This window comes from Loxodonta africana, chromosome 2 (genome assembly GCF_030014295.1).
Source record: "Loxodonta africana isolate mLoxAfr1 chromosome 2, mLoxAfr1.hap2, whole genome shotgun sequence".
In the NCBI taxonomy this organism is placed as follows: Eukaryota; Metazoa; Chordata; class Mammalia; order Proboscidea; family Elephantidae; genus Loxodonta; species Loxodonta africana.
Genome location: NC_087343.1, coordinates 231,216,215 through 231,234,935, shown reverse-complemented (window position 1 = coordinate 231,234,935; position 18,721 = coordinate 231,216,215). Strand labels below are relative to the sequence as shown.

Below are 18,721 nucleotides of genomic sequence, written 5' to 3'. Positions count from 1 at the left end.
AATGTGCTATTTTTTTTATATTTTATTAGAATTAACCTACGTTTGCTCCTACCGATCACACTTGCGCAACATGTTGACAAACCAATTGTTTAACAGTGTTCTCAAGGTTTTTCCACTGTTGATCATCAAGCTCAGCGATATTTAATCCCAGGATTCTGCCTTCTCTCCTTCTGAAAATTGGCATAACATTTGCCCGTGTTACCCGGTGGTACTTCTTCGTTCCACAATAGCTGTCCATGAGTGTAGTCATTTGCAAGTTAATTCAACATGTCATGTTGTAATTTCTATGAATCTAAAGAATTACACGTGTCAAAATGCAAGGTGCTCATTCTTAGAGTGGCTTAACAGAATGGCACTGAAATGCCCTCTGGGAAATCTCCCAGTTTAAAACTGCTCTCTTTTCTGAAGAAGATTGACTGTATTTAGCAAAAAAAAATTGTTCCATATTTTTCTATCTTTCACTTCAAGCTTAAGTAAAATTGATACTGTTTTTTATTTTTCCAAAACCTTGGATCATGTTGTTTTTCCCAGGCTCCCTGAAATTATTTTTCCAAGTATATGGTATTTGTTTTATTGAATTCAGGTCATGTATACCATGTACACACTTACCATTTGTGAAATAAAATGTTCTTCAAAATTTAGGGCATATGAAAATATTTTCTGTGTAGCCAGACTTTGTGGTGTATAGTAAAAGACAAAAGATTGAGATTAAAAGGATAGAAGAATGAATCAGAAAATAGAGAAATCAGACAATAAAGGTAATCACTGAGGTATTTAGAAAAAGTCAACCTGCCAGTTATATCAGAATGATTTTCATGTGGAAAACTGGAAGAACATGGGGAATATCAAACAATAGTGAAAACAGTACTATGGTCAAATAGCGACACTGATAATGTCTACAAAACATTGTCTAGCTATGTCTATGGAAAATCGATTTTGTTCAAGCAGTCTTTGCTTCTAAACATGGAAGGTAAAAGCTTCTTTGAGACATTGTCTTAGTTAATGTCCATGGAAACCTTTATTTTCTACAGAAGTGTAAGAAGCAAAGAAATTAAAAAAAACAAGATTATATTTAGCTACTCAGCCAGTTAGGTTTTAAATGAAAAAACTATGTGTGGAGATGAAGGGCCATTTATAATCCATCTCAGCTAGACCCCACAGTTCAAGCAGAAAAAATAAAAGAGCAAATTCATCATATCTAAAATAAAACCTAGGGCTGGGAGAATGAAAAACTAATAAACAAAATCATGCAGTAGCTTTTGTCGGTTTTAATGTTCTTTACTAAGATTGAAGAACACCACTTGGGTAGATAGACATTTCCCTCTTAAATATAAAGTATAAAACTGCAATTAAAAGAAGATGAATTCAGGTTGTAAATAATGATGGTCAACCTGACTTTGACATCTGGAAAGGCAATCTTTTCAGCTACCCAAAATCTGTCCCTCTCAACAGTCAACTTTCCAAAAAAGTCAGTAATTTTTTTTCTAAAAAGTCATTAGTCTGATAAACACCCACAAAACTGTAGCACATACAGTTGTTATGAGCTGTTATGTGACAACTCCTTTATTATCACCCACCATGGCAAAATTTTGCCAGACAGAATAAAAATGAGTTAATATGAGAAGTACAAACAGACTAATAAGGGAAATGAATTCAAGCAGTGTGGTATTCATGGCTTTTAAATTACAGCACAACTGTAAACTGCCTTTCTGGCTTATTCAGGGGATAATTCAAAATTGCTGCACAGTAGAGCAATGATCATTTCATTTAACACAATAAAGGAACTGGTGGAAAATGCTTACCTTTTCACTAAGTGGTGGTAAGCTAAGTTTGGGATGTGCTAAGTTTGAGATATTGATGGGGCCCTAAGGAAGAAATCTCCTGTACGAGGTAGGAAATTTGAGATTTGAAATTTATACATCTTGAAAATCAAGAACCTAAGGTTTAAGGATAAGAAACAGTGCTGTTTTGGAAAGAATGTGGACAAATGCACAGGAAAATAGAATATGAGATGAAAAGGCAAGGGGGAGTGAAATAAGGGATAAAGACGTAAAAGAATAAAAGCAAATGAGTAAGGAGAAAAAAAGCACCATTGAAAAACTTGGAAGAAAGGAGTTACATGAAAAACGAAGAAAGACAGGATTGCATAGAACAATCTAACATTTGCTGATCTTCTCCCCACAGATAGCGTTCAGACCTTTACATTGCTGTGATAGCACTGCCAACCTCTAATGTGTTTATCTGAGCATACAAATATCCTTCGCCTAACTAGACTGAAAGGAAACATTGAGTAACATTTTGTTTAAGAATTCTCTAAAGGAGAGTGCCAGATGCAAAGAACCCCATGTTCCTTTCATCATGACATGAGGGCAATATATTTTATGAATGAAGGGAGAGATGAAAGAGAGCTGGGGAGAGGATGATGGAGGGAGTAAGAGAGACAACTAGATAGATATAGATACAGTGGTAAATTAGATATAGATGACTTAACACTTACACAGAAGCCCTGGTGGGGCAGTGGCTATGCACTTGGCTGCTAACCAAAAGGTCAGGGGTTCAAACTTACCAGCAGCTCCATGGAAGAAATATGTGGCAGATTGCTTCTGTAAAGATTACAGCCTTATTAACCCTCTAGGGCAGTGCTACTCTGTTCTACAGGGCCACTAGGAGTTGGAATTGATTCAACAGCAACAGGTTTGGTTTGGTTTTCTAACACTTAAACAGAGCTCACCATGTGATAGATGACTGATAGGTAGGTGGATAGACAAAATTAATTTAAAATTTTCAAATATTTGTACAAATCCATATAAGATTATTCTTAATTTTAAAATCAGGAAATTGAAACACAGAGAAGTTCAATGACTTGGCCAAGAACGAAGTGATGGAGACATAAACTCAGCAGACCACTCCTGATTTTTCATGCTTAACACTCCACTTTATGGCAGTCAGACTTGAGAAGCTAGGTAGATAGAGGAGAGGGAGGGAGGGAGGAAGGGAGAGAGAAATAGAGATGAGATAGAGAGAGAGAGAGAGATCTTCATATAAACAGATACTTAAATGATTAGGATTCATATAGAAGATCTAATCATATCTAGGACATTCCAGCTCAGTGGCCACTGCTGGGGCAGTGTTTATATAAATCAGTCTTCTTTTGTGAAAACTTCTAATGATTTTGAAAATTATCTCAACAGCATGTTGTAGGTTGGAAATGCTGCCATGGAGTGATTGAAGCAAAAAAGTCAGGCTTATCCTCCACATCTTGTCTCTTTCATTGCAGCTGTACATAAGATAGCAGTCATGGAAGGAGAAAATATGAGTTTCCCAAATGCGTTTATCTTGTTGGGCTTCTCAGATCATCCGTGGCTAGAGATGCCCCTCTTTGGAGTGGTCTTAGTCTCCTACATCCTGACTCTGATGGGAAACAGCTCCATCATCCTTCTCACCCTGCTGGATCCTAGACTTCAGACTCCTATGTACTTCTTCCTAGACAATCTTTCTGTGCTGGACCTCTGTGTCACCACCACCATTGTACCCCAGCTGCTGGTCAACCTCTGGGGAACAAAAAAGGTGATTGCTTACTGGAGCTGCTTCACACAGGCCTACCTCATCCACTGGACGGGATGCACTGAATGCATCCTGCTGGCAGCAATGGCCTTTGATCGCTACGTGGCTATCTGCCGGCCACGCCAGTACACTGTCATCATGCGTCCCCAGATGTGTGTGCAGCTGGCAGCTGCCGCCTGGGCCAGTGGCTTAGCCAATTCTCTGCTCCAAGCCACCCTTACCCTTCAACTTCACCGCTGTGGTCACCACACCATAGACCACTTCTTCTGTGAGGTGCCTGTTCTGATCAAGCTAGCCTGTGAAGACACCACTGCTAATGACTTGTCCTTATCCATGGGAGCCATCCCCTTTGCACTGGTAGCTCCATTTCTTGTGCTGGTCTCCTATGCCTTCATTGCCAGGGCTGTGCTGAAGTTATCTTCAGCTGAAGGAAGGCGCAAGGTTTTCAGCACCTGCAGTTCCCACATGGTCGTCGTCACCATGTATTATGGGCCTGCCACCTACCTGTACCTCCAGCCACCAGCCAAGAGCACCCAGGCCAAATTCATGTCCTTCATCTACTGTATTATCCCCCCACTGCTGAATCCACTTATCTACACCTGAAGAAACAAGGATGTGAAGAGGGCATTAAAGAGGATTCTACAGTTCCACGGAGGGATAAAATCCTAAAAAGTGTAAAAGTCATAAAAATCCTGCCTCTTAGAACAGCCACATGCAAACTTTCAATGAGTACTGCTACTTCGGTGCTTCCAAAGGAATACCCAAGAACTTCAGGGAAGGATGCCCATATCTCATCAACCACCCTGATGTTTAGGGAAACTCATCTTATCAGAAAATGCTATCTTCTAAAAGCTCAGATAGAGCCATTGTATCCCAACTGTTACCAAATGCCCTGTTTTCAGTGGACAGGAAAATCAGGAATGTTCACGCCTCTGTGGGAGGATGAATGACGCCATCTTTTTCACGTTTCCTCTTACTTGCCTGGCACTCTCCAAGTAAATGTGATTTAAAAAACAAGATTTTTAAAGGACACTTGCATTGGATTTATCACATCTCCTGCACAAGTTTCTTTTAAACCTGTCCTGGTTTATTTGCTCTTAGTCACTCGCAAACTCTTCCCTTCCTCAAACACCGGGCTACCCTACATTTTACCACAGTCGTACTTCATCGATTCCCTCTACTCCTTTTTGATCATTTGTTTGAGACAATAATTTCACCTTCAAGACAAAAATAATTTAATTTTCTTTCAATTAATGTAGGACGGATAAAACATGATTCAACATGCATTCATATTGCATCCATGTGTATGAATCATCACCTGCATTTGTCTAGTTTCTGCATTTCACTGTAAGCTTTTAAACATTCAGGGAATCTCTCTTCCTTAGGATACTGATCAATAAATATTAAGCTCTAAATACTTAAAACTATAATGTGGCCCTGTGCTTGAACTGAGGTTTAAACTAAGGGGTAAATAAGTACAAAGGTGATGTGAACAGGAAACACGGAATGTTACTTTTGGATTTGTTTTATGCACCGGCTAAAACCATGGGTGACTCCCTTTGTTAGATGATGTCTACTTTTGATCTCTTGTTACAAAGAAAGAGGTAGGGATTTTAGTTCATTAAGAAACATGAATCAGGCTTTTATACTGACACTTTATTCTTTACCCAGTAATACTATTTAAGAGCAGATATTACCAAAATTATCTTCAACCATCTTCTTTGTGAGCTGTCTTCCTTTTTTCATACATCTGCAGAAATAGATTCCTCGGCCCAACATTTTAGGGATGGAGACAATGCTTTCCTCAAAATGAAATATCTGCTTCAAAGAGGTAATGGCCCTGAACTCTCCTTTAAACTTCCTTAGATCAGAGATGACTTTCCAGGATGATATACAGTCAGAACTCCATTAGCTCATTCGAATCAGGTCTAATGGACAGGTTTGTCTCTTATCTTTAATATATTAAACATTAAGCAGGAACTTTTTTTAGAAATTCTGAAAACATAAACTGTACCATTTGTTGTAACCTTTTAATTTTTTCTTTCTGAGGAGCCCTGGTGACACAGTGGTTAAGCATTCAGCTGCTAACCAAAAGGTTGGTGGTCCAAATCCACCAGCTGCTCCTTGAAAACCCTGTGGGGCAGTTCTACTCCATCCTATAGGGTCACCATGAGTCAAGGGCAATGGTTTTTGGTTTTTTTTTTTTTTTAGGATGGGGAGAGAGAACGGCACACTCTTGCTGTAAATTACTTTGTCATCACAGTTATTAACTTTAACTTGTTTTCCAAGAAAGAGGAAAAGCATTAAAGTTAAGTGTTAAGGCACCTCAGAACCTTTAATGGGAAATTAAGCAAGAGCCTCCCAGAGATACTCTCGGGAGATCTCTGTCAAGAAGAGAGGCTCGTTTCTGAGAAAGAAATTTATGAACTAGTGAATAGTGATTTATAATGGGAGATATTAAAGAGTAAAGCCAGCTGGCCACTAAAGATAATGGCAGTAGCTTGCTAGCAACATACTTCATTCTTGAGTGTAAATCTCAACTCTGTTGATCCGGAAACTCATATACTCTGGGTCTGTGCGACACTTTCTTAAAACTCACAAGATGACTGCTTATATAAAAAAGAAGTCATTGGAAATCATAATAAAAGTAATCAAATATACTTTTCATCTGAAAACCTTTGCTTTATTTCTTTTTGATTAAACAAGCATGATAAATATGAATCTCTGTGACTTCTTTCTAAAGACTGGATTCTAATACTAAAATAGAAGTTGACCACCAAAAGATGAGAAATAGAAGACAGGCAAACTGATGTAGATTGACAAACATGGATGGATGAAGGAGAGGCAGGAAGCTTTGGCCTGAGTCTATCACCTGGATGAAATCAGCTGATGCTTCCTTCAATATTTCCTACATGTTGTGTGGTTGTTAGCTGCCATGGAGCTGTCCCCCAATATGCAATGACCCCATGCACAAGGAAACAAATCACTGCCCAGTCCTGTCCTTCCTTATGATTGGTTGTGAACTGGGAAGTTGTGATCTATAGAACTTTCATTGGCTGTTTTTCAGAAGTAGATCAACAGGCCTTTCCTCCTAGTTTGTTTTAGTTTTGAAGTTCTGCTGAAATCATGGCAACACAGAAACCTCCACTGACAGATGGGCAGTGGCTGTACATGAGGCGCATTGACCGGGAATCGAATCTGGGCCTCCCACATGTAAGATGAGAATTCTACCACTGAACCACCGCTGCCCCTCATTTCCTACCTAAGTTAACTACACTCTTGAGATTCCATGCCATAAATGATAATTTTTTTTAATTACCAGTTTATTTGGTGGTGATTTTGCCCCACAGAACAATCCTTCTTAGTATCAGTAGTACTCGGGATGGATGAAAAAAATGTATATGTATAACAGAGCAAAACATTACCCAGTCCTACTCCATCTTCATGATTATCGATGTGTTTGAGTCCATTGTTGTAGCATTGTGTCATTCTATCTCACTAAGAGTTTTCCTCATTTTTTGCTGACCTCTATTTTACCAACTGTGATTTTTTTTCTGATAATTGATCTTTCCAGATGTTTTCAAGGTAATGAAGCCAAAGTCTTGCCCACAGAGATGTAGCAATGCCTTCAAATAAGAAGCCTTAATCCAGAAATAATTCCCCTGGAAGAAGTGTGATTGTGCAAAGGGGGATGGGAAAAAGTTGATTGTGTAAAGGGGTATGGGAAAAAGAACTGGTAGTCTGCTTCTGGGTTATTAGCTCCTAAAAAGAACATGATAGGTGAAGCATAAGCATCTCTCAAAAATGTTTTTTCCAGTTTCTGTTTTTTTTTTTTTTAATGTAATACCTCTCATGCAGCCTTTTGGAATTTCAGAAATTATTTTATTTTAGAATGAAGGGTGAGACAGGACAGAAGCTACCTGACTTCTGTGCCTAGAAATTGTGAAAACATTTTCTGAAAGAAAAAAAAATGGTACTTAGTGAGCAAGTCTTCTCAGTGCCATGCCCTGACAGTTTTTCAAAGAGCAGAGCAAAGATGAGCAAAAGACTTCTTGGGAAACAACAGAAAGACTCAGAAAATTGAAATTTTAGTGTAGCCAGGGAAACCTTAAATAAAACCAAAATGCAATAAATAATATCAGACCTATAACAAAAGAAGAGATTGAAGAGATAATTAAAAAAAAAAAAAAATTCCAGTCAAAAAAGCTCTGGCCCAGACATCTTCACTGAAGAATTCTATCAAACATTCAGAGAAAAGCTCATACAAACACTATTCAAACTATTTCAGAGTATAGAAAAGGAAGGAATAGTCAAGAATTCATTCTATGAAGCCAAAGTAACCCTGATACTGAAGCCAGGCAACCATGTGACAAAAAAAAAAGAAAATTACAGACCTGTATTCCTCATGAATACAGGTGGAAAATTTCTGAACAAAATTCTAGCCAATAGATCTTATACAGCACATCAAAAAAAAAAAAAAAAAATCACCACCAAGTGGGATTCATACCAGGTATGCAAGGATGGTTCAATATTAGAAAATCAATCTACATAATACACCACATAAGTAAAACAAAGAAATGAATCACATGATCATCTCAATTGAAGTGGAAAGGGATTTGATAAAATCCAACACCCATTCCTGATGAAAACTCTCAGCAAAATAGGAATAGAAAGGAAATTCTTCAACATAATTAAAGGCATATATACAAAACCAACAGCCAACATTATTCTCACCTGAGAGAGACTAAAAGCATTCGCCTTGAGAATGGGAACCAAACAAGGATGCAGTTTACCACGAATTTTATTCAATATTGTACTGGAAGTCCTAGCTAGAGCAATAAGGAAAGAAAGGGAAATAAAAGACATCCAAATTGGTAAGAAAGAAGTTAAACTATCTTATATGCAGATGACATGATCCTATACATGGAAAATCCCAAGAGACTCCCCAAGAAAACTACTGGAACTAATAGTCAGATTTGGCAAAGTGGCAGGGTGCAAGATCAACATACAGAAATCAGTTGGATTCCTCTACACTAATACAGAGAACTCCAAAAAGGAAATCAAGAAAACAACACCACTTACAATGGGCATCAAAAGATAAAATACCTGGGAATAAACCTAACTAGAGATGTAAAAGATTTATACACAGAAAAGTACAAAACACTACTGCAGGAAACCAAAAGAGACTTACATAAATGGAAAAACATACCACGCTCAAGTATAAGAAGACTTAACATTGTGAAAAGGTCGCTATCACCTAAAGCAATCTACAGATGTAAGGCAATCCCAACCCAAATTCCAAGAACATTCTTTAGTGAGATGGAAAAAATAATCACCAACTTTATACGGAAATGAAAGAGGCCCTGGAAAAATAAAGCATTACTGAAGAAGAGCAAACTAGGAGGTCTCACACTTTCTGATACAGCCACGATAGTCAAACAGCCTGGTACTGGTACAACAATAGACACATAGACAAATGGAACAGAATTGACAACCCAGAAATAAATCCATCACGTATGGACAGGTGATCTTCAACAAATGGTCGAAATCCATCAAATGCGGAAGAGATAGTCTCTTTAACAAATGGCTGCTGGCAAAGCTGGATATCCGTTTGCAGAAAAATGAAACAGGATCCATACCTCACACCCTACACAAAAACTGACTCAAGGTAGATCAAAGACCAAATTGTAAAACTTAAAACTATAAGGATCACAGAAGAAAAAATAGGGACAAACATAGGGGCCCTAATTTATGGCAAAACTAGACTATTAAGCATAACTAAAAATGCACAAACTGCAGAAGATAAACTAAATGACTAGACCTCCTAAAAAATCAAATACTTATGCTCATCGAAAGAGTTTTCCAGAAGAGTAAAAAGAGTACCCCCAGACTGGGAAAAAATTTTTGGCAATGACATATCTGACAAGGGTCTAATCTCTAAAATTTATAGAAAACTCCAACACTTCAACAATGAAAGACAAAGAATCCAATTTAAAAATGGGCAAAGGGCATGGACAGACACTTCACCAAAGAAGGCATTCAGTAGACCAATAAGTACGTGAAGAAATCCTCAAGGTCATTAGCCATTAGAGAAAGGCAAATTAAAACTACAATGAGATACCATCTCACACCAGCTATGATGGCACTGATCAAAAACACAGAAAACAGCAAATGCTGGAGAGGCTTCAGGTAGATTGAAACTCATACACTGCTGGTGGGAGTGTAAACTGGTAAAACCACTATGGAGAACGCTACATGCTTATTCAGAAAGCTATGAATAATAATATCACATGATTCAGCAATCCCACTCGTAGGTATATATCCTAGAGAGATCAGAGCCATGACACAGACATATGCACACCCATGTTCATTGCGGTGTTAATCACAATAGCATAAAGATGGAAACAACCACAGTGCTCATCAACAGATGAATGGATAAACACACTGTGGTACTTACATACATACATCGTGATAAATGGAGAAAATATTGACTTTTTCAAGCATTTCATTTTACTGGGATCCACAGTCAACGTCCATGGAAACAGCAGTCAAGAAATCAAAGGCTGGGCAGATCTGCTGCAAAAGATCTCTTTAAAGTGTTAAAAAGCAAAGATGTTACTTTGAGGACTAAGGCGAACCTGACCGAAGCCATGATATTTTCATTGCCTCATATGCATGTGAAAATTGGACAATGAATAAGGAAGACTGAAGAAGAATTGATGCCTTTGAATTGTGGTGCTGGCAAAGAATATTGGATACACCATGGGCTGCCAGAAGAATAAACAAACCTGTCTTGGAATAAGTGCAGCCAGAATGCTCTTAGAAGTCGGGATGGTGAGACTTTGTCTCACATACTTTGGACATGTTATCAGCAGGGACCAGTCCCTGGAGAAGGACATTATGCTTGGTAAAATGAGGGTCAGCACAAGAGAGGAAGACCATCAATGAGATGGATTGACACAGTGGCTGCAACAATGGGCTCAAGCATAGCAATGGTTGTTAAGATGGCTCAGGACCAGGCGGTGTGTCATTCTGCTGTACATAGGTTTGCTATGAGTCAGAACCAACTCAATGGCATCTAACAACTATTACAAATCTTTCAATTTGGTTAAGTCTTACTAAAAAAACCACTGCCATTGAGTCAGTTCTGGCTCATAGTGACCCCATAGGATGGCGAAAAACTGCCCCATAGGGTTTCCAAGAAGCGGCTGGTGGATTCAAACTGCTTACCTTTTGGTTAGCAGCCGAGCCCTTAACCACTGTGCCATCTATTAGTTCATGGAAAACATTAATCAAGGCCCATATTAAAGAAAGTAATAGAGGTGGTGGAGAAGAATCATGAGTTCAGCTAAACTCTTAGGGCACGCTGAAGAAACAGCAGAGTAATAGCAAAGGGTGTCAATTGAGGTTAGGACGATGTCTCATGTAGACTCTGGAAATTGCCCACTTTGGGGAGCCGAGAAATATCTTTGTTGGACATTATAGATGCTATGTTATAGAGTAATAGCACAGGGGACATCATGAAGTCGAGAATGCCCTCCTCCTGCTCCCTGCAGCTCATCTACACTAAGTCCATTCCCAGACTTTCTTTTCTGCTGTCGGCAGTGTCCCCTGCCTTCTTATTTTCCACTCCTCATTCACACTGCAGTCCAGGTCCATCATCCATCATGGTGGGATGCTTCAGTATCCCCTCTAAAAAAAAAATTCATTTATTCATCCTTCTTTTTGGCCAGAGTCTCCTATTACAGGCTGCCTTCCCATAATGTAAATTTAAAATAATTAGTTGAACAATCAAAATTAGGTTCCTCATTTTCGGCCAACAAAATTCAATGATCTCCATTTAGTCCCCAACTTGAGACCTCTCCTCCACGCACAGAATCTGCTGACATCTGTCTCTCCAAACATGTCCACATACAAGTGCTCCCACGAGAATGATGGTCCTCCACTACCCCAATTCCCTGCTCATATCAATGGTCCATCCACTTTCTGGATACTCTGATCCCCATGTCATCATGGTGTCTGCTGCCTCTGAGGACTTACAGAAACTAGCTTCTTATCATATACTTGGAATAAAGAAAAATGCAATTTTGCCTGCTATCTAACCCTTTAATATGTTTAAATTTCTCTCCAGACCATATTTTAAGTACTTGGATTGTCAACATTTTTCAATTTTTTTGTATCACCCAACCATACCTGACACAGTTTTTAGTCGTTATTAATATTTAGTAATTTAAAAAAATTCATCTTATCATTTTACTCTTTTATTCACCTACTTCTTGATTTTTTTAGTTTTCATCCTTATGTGAGATTATCTGTTTTATTTATTCTCTTACAAACATTTACCCTAGACATTGGCACACAGTGGTAAATCCCTTCCATCAGAAACTCCCAGCACATAAGAACTTGCTGTGGCCATTAAATCTGAGATTCGGATTTCTCAGGCTTCTGAAAATGCTGAGAACCTTAACTTTGAATAGCGGAAATACACAGGCTGCTCTTCCCTCCTTTGAGTAGAAAGGATGTCATTTATTTATATGAGACTTTCAATTAAATGAGGCAGGCGTCTCACTTCAGTCATTTCAGCATACCTCGAAGTGACTTAAAATCCTAGTGCAATGGAATCAAAAAGAAATGTGTTTATGATACACTCTATCTGATGCCATTGGGTGGGCTAGGCCCTACGTATCTTTAAATAACCCTGTTTTATGACAGCTCCTGCTGGGTCAGTGTCTGTTTCTAAGAAACCATCCATGCGAAGCTTCTTTCCACTGTATTCTGATGTGAAGATGATATATTCTTACCACTCACAATTCCCACTCTACAGAGTCACGGGAACGCTTTTTCCCTGCTTGGGAAAGCTGTGTATCCCTCGAGCATTTAGTTTGGTCCTAGCTTGTGACTTTTGAGTCTGTAACTGACTATAGTTTCCTCTTTGCTCCGGCTTTGGGAAGTGCGAGGTCTGCGTTATAGCCCATGGCCCTTATTCTTTAATTGTAAAGGACTCACTCCTGGCTTCTCACGATGCTAGCTCTTCCCAGTATTTCTAGCTCAGCTCAAATCTTACCTCTTCAGAGAGGTTTTCTCTGACCATTTAGCTAAAATGGTTTCCAACAGATATTGCCAAATAAATTTACTTCTTAACACTTCTTGTGTCTTTGCCTTTTAAGACACCTACTTGCTTATTGACAAAACTCAATAAATAAATAATTTTTACCTTTCATGTAGCCTCACTGCCTTGCACATACTGGTAAAGTGTAGTCCCTTAGCAAACATTCTGTGAATAGATGAACAATTAGGGATATTAACCCAAAAATTTAAAGATGTACCTATAAACTATCTTTATCTACAATAATTAATTAGTTTAAAGAAACTGTCAGCTCCAAGATATTGAAATTTATTATCATCTTGATTGTTTTCTCCTCCAGTTTTTCCAGGTCTTATCTTGCCTCTATTTTTTTACTCTGACTCTAAAATATTTGTATATGTTTGTGACCTCTCCTCCAGGCACAGAACGTGCTAACATCAATCTTTCCAAGCATATCCACATGCAAGTGCTCCCACCAGAATGATGGTCCTCCACTACCCCAATTCCCTGCTCATATCAATGGTCCATTCACCTTCGGCTACTCTGATCTCCATGTCATAATGGTGTCTGCTGCCTCTGAGGACTTACAGAAATTAGTTTCATATCAGTTACTTGGGATAAAGAAAAACAATTTTGCCTGCTACCCAAACATTTAATATATTTAAATTTCTCTCCCAGACCATAATGCATTTTGCCAGAAATGTAATTTTCACTTTTCTATAGTTGACCTTCTCTTTTGCACATACCAACATGTCTTTTCTTTAACAGTCTCCACAAGTTGGCACAGAGTACTTGATGAAGTTGCCCCTCATTCCCTCCATCAGGAAATGAGACACACAACTTCTCAAGTCTTAAATTTCCAAACTCAGAGAGATGGGGATGGAGGCAGGCACTTCTCATCATCTCAACTCTCCTGGTCTCTTTCTTCTGTCCCAGGGTTTTGATCCAAAGTGTATGTTAAGGTGGCTGCAGAATCTCTCTCAATCTCCCGTTGAGTGGTATTTTTATTCCTTTTCCTCTTGAATCTGGGCTGATGTCTGCCATGAATTAACCACCACAATGTGGGGAATATGACACTTAACCTTTAAAGAAACTGTCAGCTTCCCCTTACTTGCACCAAACATTCTTCTTGTGATTCTGAGGTAGCCCTGGCAAGCATACAGAGGGACTCTGGAGGATAGATCCACACGGAGAGAGAGGCCCCATGGAGTGTCCAGCCCAGGCTCAGCCCAAGCGCCAGTTAAGCCCAGCCAGGGATCAACATCAGCAGATACCACATGGAGCTTAAGAATCACTTAGTCAAGCCCTGCCTGAATCCCTGGCCCACAATAATCATGACCATAGCCTCCACTTGTGTGTTTAAAGATAGTTCTCAAGGTTAAGATTGGCTTCTTTCACCACTGAAGCAATGGCTGGTTGACCTCAGTGGGAAGAGCTCTAGGAACATTGGGAATCACTGAGAGTGAAAGAATACATTGCAAAATATTTTAGGGTATTATCTGGCATCAGGTGTTTCCTCAAGATATATACAGTCTTGACATTTTATCTTCTGTTTTTTTTTTTTTTTTATATAGATACATTTTTACTTAGGATTATATTCCCCCCCCCTTTTTTATGGAAATAATTTGGCAAGCTATCAACGTGATATTTTTTCCAAAAATAGACTGCTTTAAGCCATTGCGTTTTCATGAGTTGATGACATCATTTGGGGAAGTCCGGCTAACAATGAGTGTGACTGTGGACGACTATGAGGATGAATTGTATACATGAAAATTTAGTCAATCATCTAAACCGAATTAGCTGAAAGTATGTTTTTCTAAGTTCTTCCACTACTTTCCTCTTTTTCCAACCTTGATCTATAATGAAATGTGCACTTTATTAGCGTTGGTCTCACTATTCTCTACAAAGGCCCTGCACTTGCTTATCTTCTACATTTTATTTGCCCTATTTTACTTTCTTCAGATACTTTTCCCCCTTTTCCATTGGGATATCTTCCCTTATCTTCCCCTGTGACCTGATTCACCTGCTCTGTCTTCCACTAACCTCTATGGGGCCTTGAGCAAGTCCTTTCCTCTGCTTAAAGCCTACGGGTATTTAGGGTGTCTGAGAAACGTTCAGGGAGACTGTTAAATGAGCAGATTCCTGGGTTCCACCCTCATCATCTTTGGGTTTATTGCTCTGGCATTGAGTCAGGAGGCAGCATTTCAAATAAAAGCTTTATGGGGTCTGGGAAAGGAGTCCTCTGGTCCTCTTTGAGAAACACTGTCACAGTAGGGGTAGTGACCACCTCCCCCCTCAGTCTCCTGCCTCTAAATCATACTCTCTCTCATCTGTGTAAAAACAGAGATTCAAAAACCTATATTCCTTAATGATTTTTTTTTTGAAGTAAAGATTGTAAAACTACCCACCTGAAGGTTTAGTTACAGACTGTTTCCTTGTGCTGCAAACTTCTAGTTACTAATTATCCTATTTATTACGAATTTCCTTCCCTTTCTGATTTCTAGGGGCTTCATGTTATGTTTATTTTTCTTTCCTAGTTATATTACATACTACATAACAAGTAGTTTATTAAGCACTTTATATGAATTATCTCACTTAAAAATAACTGGTGAAGCAGCTACTATTACTAGCCATGTTTCACAAATGGAAAATAGAGATAAACTGAAGAATGATCCTTAAGGTGTCTTTGACCCTACAGCTGAAAAGTGGCTGGCTAGGACCTAAATTCATTCACACATGCAACAATTATTTGCATCTCCTAGTTACTGCTCTAGGTATAAATGGGGAAAAAAGAAATAATCTGTACCCTCAAGGAATACATGTTCTATGGGGTGAAGGAAACACTAAAAGAATATTTTTTAAAAATCATAGCATGTGGTAAAAAGTGACAAGGAATATGGATGGAAAAAAAAAATAAGGAATTGTTTTAAGGAAGATAAATTAGCCCAAAGGGCTCTACTTATCAAGTATTAAATTTATTATAAAGATCTGGTGATTTTGTTGAAAAAATAGACAAATAGACCATTGAAACAGAATAGAAGGCCCAAAAAAGAAACTGGATTGCCCGGGAAATTGGATATAGGGCTTGCCGTTGACTGCAGGAAGATCAGGTTAAGTGGGAGAGATTGGCAATCTAGGTTTTCCCCGTCAAAGTACCTCAAAACAATTCTAGCCTGTACCCTATAACCAATTACAAAGCCACTTCCACATTTTTAGGTACTTTTTAGAGCAACACCCCATACCAAATGCTGTCACAGTTTCCCAGGGCTGCCACAAAAATAATGATAATAATAATACCACAAAGTGGGTGATTTCAAAGAACAGAAATTTATTTATACACAGTTCAGGAAACTAGAAGTTGAATTTGAAGTACTGGCCTTGGCAATTCCTTCTGCGGATTTTGAGGGAGCAGCTGTTCCATGAGTTTTCCCTAGCTTCTGGTTCTTCTGGCAATCTTTGGAGTTCCTTTATTGCTTATGGCTGCGTCTTCAAGTGGTGTCTTCCCCCATGTATGCCTCTCTCTGTGTCTGTTCTCTCCTGTTATAAGACACCACTCAAAAGGGATTAGGAGTAGGACACACCCTACTCTGGTATGACTTAACTTACAATATCTTCAAAGAAAGACCCTTCAAACAAGGTCACAGTCACCGGTACAAAAAAAAAAAAAAAACACTACCTTTGAGTCAATTCTGACTCATAGGGGCCCCATAGGATGGAGTAGAATTGTGCCAAAGGGTTTCCAAGGCTATAATCTTTACGGAAGCAGACTGCCACATCTTTCTCCAACAGAGTGGCTGGTGTGTTTGAACCGTCAACCTTTCGGTTAGCAGCCAAGCGCTTAACCACTGCTCCACCAGGGCTTCTTCTTAACCCCTAGGAACAGGGGTTAAGATTTTGAAATCTCTTTTTGGAGAACACAATTCAATCCATAACACTGTGGTACATCAATATCATTTAATGCTCTTTGGTAATCAAAAGGAAAATGTTGTTATTGGTACAAGCCACAACTGTGGATGAATCTCCAGAGGATTATACTCAGCAAAAAACAGTCAATTCCAAAAGACTACGTATTGTGTAATCTCAATTATATCAGATTTTCAATTGACAAAAATATAGAAACAGAGAATAGATGAGTTACTGCCAGGGCTTAATTGGGGGGTTGCAAAGAAAGTGGTGTGACTAGAAAAGGCAACGAGGGATTTGGTGGTGATGGAAGTTTTCTATATTTTGTCTTTTATTTATTATGTGTCAACTTCCTGGTTGAGACATGTTCCACAGTTTTGCAAGATGTTACCACTGGGAAAACTAAGTAAAGGATCTTTGTATTATTTCTTATAGCTACATAATAAATCTACAGTTATCTGAAAATAAAAATGTTTAATTAAAAATAAATTCCATGCTTCGAAGGCCAGCGTAGCAGGGGCAGGGGTCTGGGGACCATGGTTTCAGGGGACATCTAAGTCAATTGGCATAATAAAATCTATTAACAAAACAGTCTGCATCCCACTTTGAAGAGTGGCATCTGGGGTCTTAAACACTAGCAAGCAGCCATCTAAGATGCATCAATAGGTCTCAACCCACCTGGATCAAAGGAGAATGAAGAACACCAAGGACACAAGGCGATTATGAGCCCAAGAGACAGAAAGGGCCACATGAACCAGAGACTACATCATCCTGAGACCAGAAGAACTAGATGGTGCCCGGCTACAATTGATGACTGCCCTGACAGGGAACACAACAGAGAACCCCTGAGGGAGCAGGAGAGCAGTGGGATGCAGACCCCAAATTCTCATAAAACCAGACTTAATGGTGTGCAGGAGACCGGAAGGACCCCGGTGGTCATGGCCCCCAGACCTTCTGTTGCCCCAGGACAGGAACCATTCCCGAAGCCAACTCTTCAGACATGGATTGGACTGGATAATGGGCTGGAGAGGGATGTTGTTGAGGAGTGAGCTTCTTGGATCAGGTGGACCCTTGAGACTATGTTGGCATCTCTTGCCTGGAGGGGAGATGAGAGGGTGGAGGGGGTTAGAAGCTGGCGAAAAAGACACGAAAAGAGATAGTGGAGGGAGAGAGCAGACTGTCTCATTAGGGGAAGAGTGATTGGGAGTGAGTACCAAGGTGTATTTGGGCTTTTGTGTGAGAGACTGACTTGATCTGTAAACTTTCACTTAAAGCACAATAAAAATTATTTTAAAAAAATAATAATAAATAAATTCCATTGTAGTCAGTGCAGGGAGAATATCTTTAATCATAAGTCTGTAGCTGTTTTATTTTTTTCTTTAGGATATTTTGTGAATGAGCACTCGTATTTTCTCCTTATCATTATTCTGATCAGACATGGTGTTAATTCTCAGGAGAAAGTGGAAAGAATATGGAGTAAAATCAATAAGCTGGCCACATGTTTGTCTCCTTAATTAGAACTTTGTATTTTGGATTTCTTTTGTAACGCAAAGAGTTGTGTGATATGTTATTGATGTGTGCCAGTTATTAAGTCTGTGTCTCTCAGCTTCAAACCTACACTTATATCAGCTCCTTTATGAGGCTGGGGCTGGTTCCTTACTAGTTTTCATCCACCAAAAAAGAAACAAACAAACCTGTTGCTGTGGATTGAATTCCAACTCGTAATGAACTTAGAGGACAGACTAGAACTGCCCCATAGAGTTTCCTATGATGTAAGCATTACAGAAGCAGATTGACATATCTTTCTCCTGTAGAGAGGCTGGTGGTTTCGAACTGCCAACTTTTGGTTAGCAGCCAAGTGCTTAACTACTGTGCCACCAGGGTTTCTTTCTTCACCCACAAGGGGAGAGAAAGGCAAGTGTGTTGAAGGCTGGTAGTAGTGGTGGGTTTGCTCTTCTGTGTTTGCTTCCTGTTTGCAAATATGACTATAACAATGTTTGTTCACACCATCAGTGACAGTTTATTAGGAAGCAGTAGTTGCATCACAGTAGATCAAGATTTCCAACATGTGGTGAGCTGAGTCAGCATATTGCATCACATAGACAGCAACGGTACGGCCAGCTGATGGTCCCTCATTAGAAATAGGAAGTCTGAGTTTTTCTCCTCCCT

The 18,721-nt window shown here is 39.2% G+C and overlaps 1 protein-coding gene and 1 long non-coding RNA gene across 2 annotated transcripts in view; one reads left to right on the top strand and one right to left on the bottom strand.

The window, feature by feature from the left end:
• LOC100658060 (olfactory receptor 2G3-like) overlaps positions 1–5,738 on the top strand; it is a 36,133-nt gene extending 30,395 nt beyond the window's left edge. Inside the window, exon 3 of the mRNA XM_023540329.2 lies at positions 3,278–5,738. Coding sequence (XP_023396097.1) covers positions 3,278–4,167 — 890 coding nt within the window. The 3' untranslated portion in view covers positions 4,168–5,738. The remainder of the gene's footprint in view (positions 1–3,277) is intronic.
• LOC135230408 (uncharacterized) overlaps positions 5,733–18,721 on the bottom strand; it is a 34,185-nt gene continuing 21,196 nt past the window's right edge. Inside the window, exon 2 of the long non-coding RNA XR_010321094.1 lies at positions 5,733–17,648. This is a non-coding gene — a long non-coding RNA (uncharacterized LOC135230408). The remainder of the gene's footprint in view (positions 17,649–18,721) is intronic.